Consider the following 13,159-nt stretch of genomic DNA (forward strand, 5'->3'; position numbering starts at 1 on the left):
TTTTCTTCTTTCTCGTACTGCGTCATTAAGTGTTTACAAGGATGATTAATGACTGCGGCTGCCAACTCTATTAGTGAAAGGCATCTCTGCTCAAAGCTGCAATCCCGCGTTTGGCAAGCGCCATGCAGAGACAAGGTTACTCCGACACCCTTGGGCCCCTGCACCCACCCGCGCCGCCAAAAGCACAGGATGCATTTCCCATCCCACAGATGATGCCTCTTGCTGCCCAAAGTGATTAACGCTTAACGAGCCGGCGACCTTCATCACCTCCGTTCAGGGACAAGGCGCGAGGGAGTGCCGACAGCCCTCGGGTCCCTTTGGCGAGAGCTCAGCTGATGCCAGCGCTGCGTGGCACTGCTTTGGCACCACCGAAGGGACCAGAGACCCAGCCCTCCCAAACGCAGGCTCCCCCAGCACGCCAAGCGAACTAGAAGCGGCACCGTGCCATAGGAAGCCTTTGCTCCGTCCACTCACTAAAACCAAACCAGATCTGCATTATGCAAACACTGAAAAGGTTCAAAATGAACAACAACTAAAACCCAAGAGCAAGGAAATCCCTCACATGCACACAGCATTGCAGAATTTTCTGGCAATTAACTGATTTGTCCTAATGTGAGAAATCATATGAAAATCCCCTTTCTATCCTCCCCCAGAGCAAGAGAAATAAGCACACACACACTTTCACAGGCATCTCAAAAAATGTAAATCTGTAATTAAATTGCTTGGCTAAACTTATGATTTTGTATCTCTGGTAAAAAAAAATGAATTAGAAGGAACGTTTCCTTCACTAGGAAATATAAAACCACTATAAACTTGATTTAAGACTAGGTGACATCTTGATATGGAAATATATTTCCATCAAACATTTCAGTTAAAACTGCATAATCTGACAGAAAGCAAACATCTCGATAACGTGTTCTAAGCATTTTTAAATGCTCCATTTCTCTTGCTGTCATCGTATCTATTTTACTAAGTGTAAAGTCAACCACAACCTATTCAGCTCTCAAAGGATATGTTTCTCCATCCCAATTACCCAATCCGGAGAAAAGTATGACCATATATCCTCCATCTGCAGATGAAAGCGTTCAGAAAAAGTTATTGTGGCGTTCCCCATGGCGATGCCCTGGTAGAGGAAAGAACAAACTCCAGCTGCTCCCTGACCTCCGCCTTCAGCACGACGGCAGCATCTTATTTGCAGATGCAAGAGAATCAGCAGCAGACTGAGCCTACCACGCCAGCGTGCAACGCGTGCCCTTCATGCTGCCCACCAGCCCCAACCGCTGAACACACACGCCTGCGCTTCATTTCAAGGACCCGCAGATGCATGCAAGGGCCATGTTTCCATTCCCTTGAAACATCCCCGTGCAAAGTAGCAGAAAAAGCAACGTGTAAGGGCTTCGGAAAGCAGCCAGGTTGTAGCTGGGTTTAGAAGGGATGCATCCCGCACCGCACCCCATACCAGGTGCCCATCGCGCTTGCAGGTCAGAGAAATGTATGGTGAGACCAGACATCCGTGAGTTTGTCTGAGCACACAGGAGGAGTTTGAGGGAGGACAGCAATGTCACAGACATGTTCACATCCTGTAAGGTACTTAACGTGTTTTATTTCTTCTACATCTTTTCATAAATTCCCTATCAATGAGCCACCTCACCAGCAGTACCAGTGATTCTGAAATTAAACGAAGATTCCCGAAAACCACTGTATAAAATACATTTTTTTATACATCTTTTTCTTCTATATTTACTTCTGTATTTTACAGCTTCTTCACCAGCACAGACAGAACACCTGTATACTCAGATAAAAAAATACATTCCCCTAGGAATGACTCTGAAATGTAGTCCAACATTATTATTCAATTATATCCTAAGAAAAAATCAAGTTTTATAACAGCGAACAGAATTTAACTTCCAGGTTGGGGGTGGGGAGGGCAATAAAATCTGTAAGCTAAGCTCCCTCCTCCCCCATAATTAACAGAAATTTTCAAGACTTCATCTAGGCATAGGATTCTTTCTTTTTCTCCTCTGAGCTAACCAAGGCCTAAATCTCTGGCCACAAGAAAAGCTCTTCCTTCTAAATAATGCGATAGGGAAACTGCAACCGACACGCCACATAGGCTGGCAGAGACAGCACCAGTAACAACCCACCATACAGAAGCAGCTCCTTGTCCCACTGCGTGGCAGCCGCAGTGACAGATTTGGAGGAAAGAGAGATACAAATGACTGTGACAAATTGACATTCAAAAAGACAGAAGTGGGATCGTTTTAGGTTTTTAACATACCAGCTGATGCTTTGCAATTATCAGCAAACAATCCGTCTAGAATTAAGGTATGAGACAAACACCTACAATATGCTGGCAAGCACCATCCAAACCATTCACTTTCCCCCTCTCCAGGACACGACACGTCCTTCAGAAGGGAGGCTACGTACCCATTGTGTTTCTTCTAGCCTAATACACCTTGCAAGTGCCTACTCTTTCCCGTTTGCATCATGCTTATGAAGAATAAAGTTTTCCAGCTATATGATTAACTTTGTTTGCCACATCCTGTGCCCTGGGAAGCTACATGCACCAAACATTGTTCAAAAAGAAAAGCTGAAAGTCTGGGTGTGTGTAAATGTATACACAAGGCTCCAACGAGGGACAACAGAAATACTAGAGAAAGTCACTAAAACCCAACGAGCTGTTTCCCATAATAAGGAGGAGCCACATTCTGCCAGAAACCAATGCAAAGAGCTTTCCTTCAACTGTCTTCGTCAAAACATCATCTTCTAGAGCCACTGAAATTGCTATTAGTCCGTGCCCTCTTCCCATTACTATAAACACTATCATAGAAATAAACTGCAACCCACATTTTCTACAATTTACATTTCAATTCAAATGACCCACGACCAAAAACATCTACACAGAAGAGCCAGTGCCAGCAGCTCCCAAAAGGCCCCATAAATTCTGTCACAGTACTTGGTATGTTGAAACCAGAAAGGGGAGGGCAGGTGAAGGACTCCAACTTTTGAAAAATACACACATGAAGCGATCCATATTTGATTTTGTGCTCAGCTTGCCACTTGCAGTCGTTAAACTCGTGAGTACAGTTTTTGTTAACACGTTTAGATGCTACGAATGACTCACTGGAGGGACACAAACAGCTAGCTTGCAGGAGGCAGGCACTAACTGAAGTTTTACAGTAATTTCACAAAGTCGGTTGCTTCTATTATGAAACAATTCCCACAAACATGGCAAAGGTACTGTAAGACAGTGCTACTGAAAACTAAAACTATACTATAGGTATCGCCATGTAACTTCCAGCCTTGCTGCCCAGAGGGAATAAAGGCATGGGGATCACAGACCTATTTGGACTGCTCTTCAACTTGACCTTGGCCCACAGACACCTGAATTTGAAATCGTTCTGTTTTCATTTCAATGATCCAAACCATGATGTGTTAACAGGAGACAGGCAAGCTAGCACATTCAGAGTAATGGGATTCCAGTGTAAAAGACCCCGAAACTCTGTCCCTCCCTATCCTTAACAAGGTTCCTCCAACACGAGTAAGCTAGTGACTTTCCAGGACCCCGCTGGGCAGGAAAGAACACACACTGGTTTTTGTTCGGAAGTCTTTACGCACTATAAGACAACACTTTGTTCCACACAGTACTAGAACACCTACCTAATTTTAAACAATTTTGAAACACATCAATAAGATGATAAAAGACTTGACCCTCTGAGACAAGCGACATACGCACGCACACACACAAGCAATGGACTCCTGCTATACTAGTAGTCACCTTCCCCATTTGGCTTCAAGTCTAGTTTAATTCTCACCCTCAACATGTAATAGGTCTTTATTACAACAGGCTCCAGAGCCAGGGAGTTTGTACATGGCACACTCTCAAAAAATAATCCATAAGCATCAAATAAGCTGGTACATTCAAGAATAAATAAGAGATTTAACTACCTCATTAGTGTTCCAGCGGTGCCTCTCTTTCGGTAAACTTGAACATTTTGGTAGACATTCAAGCAGCTTCTTCGGTAAAAAGATTTTTACATGACTGCCATTGCTGTTCCCATGATCATCTAGAAAGAAGAGAAGACACATGATGTAGACACAGGAGACCAGATGGTTCCCACCAGCAGACCCTAGCTACAACAGGACTTGGAAACCCACTGGTTAACTTCTCAAAGAGCAGGCAATTTGTCATTGCAAAGCAGAACATGGCTTTCGCTTGAAATGGCACCTTTATTTCAGAAGTATAAATACAGTTTAATTCCTTGTGGTTGCAAAGTTTGAGAAAAGCTTTGATGGATTTGTGCACGAGGAGCCTGTGTGTGTGCTTACCTATGCCTATTTTAGCTTATTATTTCCCTCAGTGACAAATTTTACAAGCAATAGCGACAAAACGTTACAGAAGCTGTGACCACAGCAGTATGACCTGCCAGGAAAGTCGTAAATGAAGTTCACACTCGACAGGATTTGCAAGTAAATAAGCACAAGAGCCCCAGTACCTGCTATAATTTTGTCAAGCTGCAGCAGAAATGCAGCTCAAGGTCTATTAGTTCATTTAAAACTAAAATGTGCTGTACCTGATTAAAAACAGGTTACTTTTCTTTCCACGGACAGCTCAGAAAGTAAATGTAGTTCCTCAACATAAGAGTGAGGCAGAGGCATGGAAATCTTCCTACCTCACCACACCTGGGGGTCTCAAAACCAGAAATACCAAAGGAAACAAAACTATTCTTTGTGGTTGCTAAAATTGTAGGAAGTGCATTGATTCCCCTTAAAAAACAAAAGACGCACCCCAAAACCCCCCAAAGTCCAACAACGGCATGCAGAAGTCCCAGAAGCATGACCCTGACCCTCTATCACCACCTAAAGAAAGCAAGCATCCACGAACTGCACATCTTCATGGACCAAATCAGCCCCTGCAGAAAAGGGAACTGGAGCAGCAGGACAGGACATCCCAGCCACAGCCTGGAAGCTTTCCTAGTTCTCCTTTCAAAACCCATCATCTCTGCCTTCTTCCACGATGCCCACACGTCGCGTGGCAGATGCTGGGCAGCGGTATACGAGTACACTTACTCAGTGACATTTTACCCTACAAAATTAATTTATAGTCATTTTCCATTTGGAAGTGTACAGAAAAAGGACATTAACTTTTTCCTTTTACACATCTAATCATTTATGTCATTAAACAGATGTCAGCATCATGATAAAACTCCCCTGCAATTACGCACAATACAGAAATTTCCCGTGACCTGCAGCAAACCAGAGAACCCGTCCCGCAATCATTTTAGAAAGCGGGCGAAGAGCGCAAACCGGCAGCTAGACGTCCCTAGTATTTTTAAAGCTTGATTATACTCTTGGATGTGTCAAGTTCAACAATATACATGCTGTTAAATCAACTACTCGTGCAAGCACAGCAGATGAGTTTACAAGATAAGCAGCGATGTGTATGATAAACGTGAGCTGCTCTATAATTTACGAGTCCTGTGCGCTCCCTGAGTTATTGGGAACTTTCCTGTACGACTGCGTTAGACTAAATCAACAGGGTTGCCAGCTCCGTGCTTCTTCCTGGGTGAACGAGCAGTCGGGCAAGCATTGATCTTCACTGAAGTGGTAAAGGAATCGGGAAGAAGGTTCTCTCAGTTGATTTTTTTGTATACCACTCCAGGATTTCTAGCCTGACACTGCATATCTCAGATCATTACTCTACAGGGCTTTCTGGTCACATCTTTTTCCCAGTCAACGTTCCGCGCATGTGATCATCACCTTTGTTATTTCCCACCACCCCGGGCGGCTCAAAGCTTCACAGACACGCACGTCATGACACTTGGGGCTACCCACGCAGAGACAGCAACGTGCCCGGGGCAGAGAACCGAGGTGGGTAGGGCCCCATTGCAACAGCAGCCCCCAGCCTTTCCCACCAGTATTTCCAGAGGCACCGTCCAAGTGAGCGGGTACCTACTTCACGCTTCCTGCATTAATTTTATACCATTTTCACATCTCATTCAAAATATTGCATCGCACTACATTCAATTCATTAAGGCGGCAAAGTATTTTACAGCACACATTATTGCTTTTATCAGCCAAACTACATCCCCAGTTACATCTCATCAGCTTATTTTCCATGGGCACATTCTAATTGACATTAATTGTATTACTTCCCCTTACCTCCGTATCAGTCAAGTCCTCTATCATTCATTCCATTATTTTGCAGGGCTGGCAGACCTCTAATTATTCAGCTCGTTTTATTAACTTTCTTCCACTGTCATCAATTACCAGTATTATTAATCCAGAAAGTGCCTATGGATAATAGATCCCTTAAAAATGTTTTGGTAGAAGTTACCAGAACTTGCTGACTCTAAACCTTCCGACTCCTGTTGTTAGCATCTTGTACTTTTGCATTATTATAGCAAGGGAAGGTCATTTCCATCGCCCTGTAACGTGCCTACATCTCACGTACGCTCCCCTTTTCTGCATTTAGCAATGACATTTCTTCATTCCAAAAACCCCCCAACCTGGAAAACAACAACTGCTGCCTGTCTCCATCTGACAGGCTTCTCGTTAAAGAACCCTCCAGCCGCGTGGTCAGAACGAGACACAATAATCGTGCTATGGGAAGGGAATCCTAAATTCAGCGACCTCTGGAACAGGCATGACCTTGGAGAAGGACGAAGCGGGCCAAGCAGTGGTGAGGAGTAACAAGAGTGTGCCTTGCCCCGAACGATGCACGCACACTTGCTTTACAACTCGCCTCTCCACCCGCTGGCACCGTTCATGACGTATTCCCGAGTGGAGGAAGATCTGTGCAGGTAAAACAGGGAAGCTGGACACCGAAGAGGAGGCTTGCTCTGCCAGCTGCAGGAACAGTGCTGGCAGCCCCTGGCTACCCCCGGACCTCCACCCCACCTTCCCTCGGACCGCATTTGACGCTGGCAGATCCCCCGCCCCACGCGGGAGCTGTGCCCCTGCCTGCAGACCCGCTACCCCACTGCACACATTCCTCCAAACAAGCTTTTGCTTTGCTATTCACGTTCCTCACAACAAATATCGCAAACGTTTCAACCAAAATACATTTTTAGGGAGGTGGAGCACCAAAAAAAAAAAAAAAAAAAAAAAAAAAAAAAGGTTGTCCTTTCATTTGAATCAAATCTGTCATTTCTAGTCTCCCCGATGTACCCACTCACCTACTACAGAGTCTTCTGATAAAGGCAGAGGAATGAGAATCAACATCACTCAGCAACCAGGCCAAGCTTTCAGAGTAGCCAGCATGCACTCCAGAGGAAATAGTTTACATTTATTTAGAATTAAAATGTCCTCTGTAGTGTGGGGAAAAAAAAAAAACCTGCAACTGCACGCTTATTTGATTTTACTGTCCAAATCCAGGCCAGATCTGTACTTGAACTTTCTTCCCTGTATTATTTTTGCTATGGGTCCAACCTACAACACTGTGACCTGCAAACCTATCCAGTGTCGATAAAAAGTGCTTTTGCAAGCAAAGCTGCATTTGCACAAGGAGGATTTGCCAGTAAAGCTGTATCGACACGGGGGGACTTCAGTGCAAAGCTGGCCACAGTTCAAAAATGCTTCCCAAGACATGCACAGCCCATTCGGAACGCTACAATAAGGAAGCTATATACTAAAATCTAGCAGCCTGCAATGTAACTTGTTATAATTCAGGATGAAACTCGAAATTTAAGTTCCATTAGCAATCTTCCAAGATTACTTATTAGCAAAGCAGAAACTTGCGTAAAATTAAGAAAGTACAACTATTATAAAGTTCATGGAAAGTTCCATATTAATTATACCACATAAACCCTTCGTAATTTTATGGGTTTCTTCATGCTCCTTGCACTTTATCCTCCCAAGGGATGCAACATGGACCATAAAACTTTAAAGCGCACAACAGCAAATCACACAGCAAGTCTGTGCTCTACCCCTGCTCTCCAAACAATCCCCTCCCTGCCCCCCCCCCCCTTTTTTTTTTTTCTTTTAACTGGTTCTTAAATCTTCTGTGATCCAGAGGGTGAATTTAGATCTGGAAACCATTTAACTACCACAGTTTGTCAATATAACATATAATTGGAGAGTACAGAAATGGCTGAATGGGTGTTGATCAACTGCTGATTTGCAGACAGTTCTATACTGGAAATAAATATAAGGAATAAGCCTATAAAATCACGAACACAAGTTTTATAAACCCATTATTATGAAGCGATAACTTAGGGTTGGCCACCTCCTTAACTACCTCACAAGAGAGGTAAAAGGTGGTTAAACGTTACAAATAGGCTCTTTCATATAAAACAAACAGCTAAAATAACCATGTAATTATTAGCTACTTAAATGGAACGGGAGGGCGTCCAGTTAACCGCGATGCCACTCACCACACTGCTGCTTGAGCAGAACCCAGGAAATACAGCTCGGATGCGGCACCCATCCACGCGGAGCAAGCGGAGGCTGCCCGAAGCCATCCAGCCCTTGGCATAAGGCAGTATTAACCTGTGTGCCAGCCCCCTCGCAAGGAAAAGAAATGACTGCATGCCTTATTTAAGGGAGTTCAGAGGTGGCCACATCAATACCCAACGCAGAAGCCCACCGCCCTTATTTTGGAGCCATGGGTCTCAACCCTGTCGGCTTTCCTGCAACTCCCTCCCCTGTGCAAAAAGCCACTCTTCCAATGACTAGCCCTTCTGAAGATATACAAAGACATAGACAAAAATGTAAGTCAAGATATCCAGATTTAGTCAAAAGATATTAATTTCTTTTACATATTGGTATTTCCCACTGATTGATTCAGCTCTGCTAGGTCCTAAGCTGTGGGCAGGAGTACAAAGTCCCCTTGAATTCCCACATTCTTTCACTTGCTGACCTCTGGATGCAGACAAAACCAGTCAATTCAATCTGGCAGAATGAAATGCAAAGAATTTTCCTCGATCCAAACATCTGAAGGACTGGCATGCTATTTCTCATCGTTAAACTTCATTCCTGGCATTTCCAATCAGTAAACAAGTAGCAATATAAGCAAAACCAACAGCTTTTGGTCTGTTTTCTAGAAATATTTGGACGATTACAGTTGTAAATCTCTTGGCAACAAAAGCAGATTTCTAAATATCAATAGAGGGTGGCTAAGATAAGATAACCAGGTCCAGCTCTACAGTGCCGCTTTCTCAGCGCGGCTCCGCCGGGAGCCAGCACCTGAGCCAAGGCATTCCCGATCCTTCACCAAGGTGTTTCCGATCCTTCACTGCACAGGGCACAGGATGTGGGCAGCCCCAGAAGCTGCCTGGGGGCTGAGGGGAGGACACAAGGGAAGAGTAAACAGTTCAGGCAAAGGTAAAAAACGTGAAGTGGGAGCAAGAGAGGATGGACACACAAAGCAGCACACATGCAGCTGGGCAGCAAAACACGAGGAACACCAGCAAGGATGAGGAGGAGATCACAGGAATGGCAGTAGTATCAAGAACAAGCAACAAAACAATCCTCCTCTAGCAAGTTATGGAGTCTAGCCTAGTTTCTTGGAATATTTGTGATAACTATTTTCTTGCTATGACAAGCCCTACAAACCCATTCTAAAACTCAGAAATACAAATGTAGCTAAAACTCGGTTGCTGCGTATCAGCATCCCGGTGCTCCCCGCCAGGAACACACTACTTCTAAGTTATTTTATCCTTTTCACATAGCAGAAAGTTTCTTGACATTTTATAACTGAATTCAATTTAAACAACACAGTTCTGTAAAACTGCAAATGGTGCGTTTTGGGGAAGAGTCGATAGCACAATTCTTCTTAATGAAAGCCTACGCGCTGGTTGAGAAGGCCTGGTTTACACAATTAGCTATTTATTTCTTACACTGTACATTTATCACTGTGCTCAGCACTCAGGAGCCTACTTCCCCCAACCAGCAAAAGTGGCTGCTCTATTTCACAGGCTCCTCTTTTCCTCTCCCGCCTTAGCAGGCAGTTTGAAGCACCCTGCTAACCACACAAGAAAGGAGAATTTGGTTCAATTCAGAAGGGGCACAAAAGTAACCGTTTCAAAAGCAATCCCTGGCAGCGCTGAAACTGTGCCGTCGCTTCAGGTTTCTCCTGCAGCTCCAAAGTGTGTTCACGCGTGACTTTCACCGTGTTGCTTTTAAACATGACAAGCGCAACAGAATGATTCAACCACTGCTCACTGTCGCCAACAATTCATTTGTTTTAGACCTGTCATCAATTCCTTCACCCTCTGGTTTTCACTAAAATGCCATCATCAAATTCAACTACAATGAAGCTAAGGAGGGATGGCTATTAACAGTCTAGCTGAGCAAAACTAAACCACCAATGGGTTTAGTTTTCAATACTACAAACATTCTCAACACCAGAAGTCCCAAAGTATTGGCTGAGGCTAGTGAAATTACTTACCACTGCAAACAGTTTGAGTTTGGAAACCGACCTGGAGAGCTGGCAGGAAAAAAACCCAATACCCCTGAACCAAAGATGCGACAAGAACAGGAGAAGGACACCGAGCTCTCCACTCCCAGCAATAACGGGAGTTTGCTCTTGCTGCCATACCCAGAGCTCTAACTGCTCCCCAGTATGAATCCGCACCTCCAGCATCAATCCAGGAAGAGGGCAAGCGCTGCACCCCAAAATAACTGGAGTTAAGAGAGATGCCAGCACCCGCAGGCATACTTGCCTTTCAAATCCCACAGGGTTTAAAACAGGTTAAACACAACAGAGGGCTGAAGGAGGGCAGGAAGCCTTGGAAGGCAGAAACAGGAGACAATGAGGGGCGGGCGGGGGGTGGGTGACACGAAAAAGAAAAAACTCAGCAAAGTCTGGAGGAGGAGGCCAGGAAATACTGAAGATGCAAGAAGCTGCTGGAAGCACTGTATTTTAATTAACCGGCACAGTATTCCACAACGCACTCCACCAGCCTCATTTCACTCCATGAAAAGGTTTGGGTTTGTGGTTTGGTTTTGTTGGTTTTTGTTGTTTTGTTTTTTTTTTTACCCCTGCAGATGTATTTGGTTTATTGAAGCAGAGACAGAAGGGACACTAAAAAAGGAAGGTCACATTACGGCACCCTCCCTCTGAAGCCTGCCCGGACAGAAAGGCAGGATAGGTACTCCCTCTTCCTCCAGTAACACGTCTTTGTAAGCAGGTGTTTTTAAAGGACTGCACTGTTTGAGAAGAACCATTTAAAAGTATTAGTAACAAAGTTAACACCAAGTCTTGAAAGCTTAAATTTTAAAAATACTTGGTTTAACCTTACTTGGACATAAGCCTCTCACTGTTCCCCGATATAGGAAATGAAATCTGAGTCACAACATCTGTACAAAACCTTCCTACAGAGATAGCTTTAAAACCCCACACAAATAAACAAAAACACCTTTGAGCCAAAGCATTTGGGAAAATCATTAACAAGAGGAGATGTGGAAGTGGCTTAAAAAACCTAGCGCTTTAAACAAGCCCTACACCTTACATCAGAAATCTTGCACGTACAATGGTTATAATGCCAAAAGTACTCAAAAAAAAAAAAAAAAAGAACAACCCACTAAAACCCCAGACCTCACAGACAGACGTAGTTCCTGCTGTTTGGAAAAAGCAAACCAAGTCCACCCTCTGAAACCATCCTGCTGGCTTGCAGCCCTCTGAGTGGGTCTAGAAGCTTCACTAGAAGGCAGTTTGCCTCTGTCCCTGTCAACAGAAATTTTGGTAAAATCCCAACTGCTGAAATTCAGCAAAAATTCTGGGGCAGCGAGCGGACCGAGCCGAGTGTCAAACCCTGCCTCCTCACCGTGACGGTCCAATTTTGCCAAGAAGGACAGCAGTACAGAAAGCGCGGCACAAAATCCAATCCGTCATGCTCACAATAAGCTCAGGTTTGTTTAAGTAATAAAACGTTATGCAACACTTCCGCAGAGGGAAGTAAATATTTGCTGTTTAACAACCAAATCAAGAATGTTTTGTTTTCAAAAGGCATGTTGCCCAAACAGTCTCTCAGCATTCAATAGTATTTGAAGCTCTAACTGCCTCCTCGGTCAGGATGAACAACAAACCCAGAACAGCTGCCAAAATCCCTACCACCATCCTCCCTCGGTATCCTCGGCTCACGTGGGAGCTTTGGGGAGAAATTCCACCTCCTGACTTGCCCACCTCTTGACCCTGCCTGAATTAACATACGCCAAATTCAACAACTGCATATAACCGAACACAGCGGGCACGACGAGTACAGCGCCCAGCTCCTGCGCCAGCTGCACGGCTTAAACACACGGGCACGGCTCTGCCTTAAAGCTGGAGGTTTCAGGTACCTGCCCGTACGAACACACAGTCGTACACACAGAGTCTAAAGAAAGGTTCCACATTCTATTCTGAACTTTAAAAAAAAACAACTTTCCTTTCTCAATTTAAAGAGCCCCCACCCCAATCATGCCCTGAGCCTGGTGCAGCTTCCAAGATGGCACCTCCGAGGGTCAGTCCTGTAGCACTTCAGACGCGCAAAAGGCGGCAGAAACTACAAAAGCCGTAAACCCCTCTGCTGCAAGGATGGCAAGAGCTGCTTGGTCATCAAGCCCAGCTTCATTCTGCCTAAAAACCAGAAAAGAGGAAACTCACCCAGGTTTTCCAAGACGTGGAGATGTCTCCTGCAGCCAGGGAACAGAGACACCAGCCTCGTGTCAAGCCCTCACCTACTGCTGGGGTTTTCCTGCTGCTAGCCAGGCACGAGGAGCCCTGACCAAAGCTTGATGGGGCAACGCCAAAACCAGGCAGGTCTGCAGAGCTGCTCGCTGCTGTTCACAAGGCTCACTTCTCCCGTACCGCTTTGGGTGGATGGAGCGGGTTGCCCCCCCAACAAAAGCAGCGCTTCTCCACACAACTAACCTGCTAGGTCCCATTCACACACGCTTTTTTCAAGTAACAAAAACCTAAAGCGACTTGCGTGCTCTCCTCCAGCATCTGTACTACTGGTGAAATGCTCGTTCTTGAGTCACGCTTTAAAACGATTCCCGTTTAAGTTTCCGCCAGGTGGAGTTTAAGTTTAAAGAATGAATGGTTTATATCTCACCTCCTTGAAAATATACCACAGAACTAGGTCAGCGCAGGGAGCTGCTCCGTGCACTTACTACGGGAACACCACAGGCGCCAGCGCCGAGCCGAAGACTCTCCGCTCCCGCCTCAGCGACGCTG

General features: G+C 45.0%; 1 protein-coding gene across 19 annotated transcripts in view; it reads right to left on the reverse strand.

Annotated features, from left to right (window-relative positions):
- Positions 1–13,159, reverse strand: part of CAMTA1 (calmodulin binding transcription activator 1) — a 323,364-nt gene that overhangs the window by 288,088 nt on the left and 22,117 nt on the right. For all 19 annotated transcript variants that reach the window (XR_005103116.1, XR_005103117.1, XR_005103115.1 and 16 more), the window contains one exon: positions 3,949–4,067. Coding sequence is in view for 12 of the 19 variants with exons in the window: in XM_037379737.1 (XP_037235634.1) it covers positions 3,949–4,067 (119 nt within the window). In the remaining 7 variants the exon portion in view is untranslated. The remainder of the gene's footprint in view (positions 1–3,948; positions 4,068–13,159) is intronic.

The sequence above is a fragment of the Falco rusticolus genome, chromosome 3 (genome assembly GCF_015220075.1).
Source record: "Falco rusticolus isolate bFalRus1 chromosome 3, bFalRus1.pri, whole genome shotgun sequence".
NCBI lineage: Eukaryota > Metazoa > Chordata > Aves > Falconiformes > Falconidae > Falco > Falco rusticolus.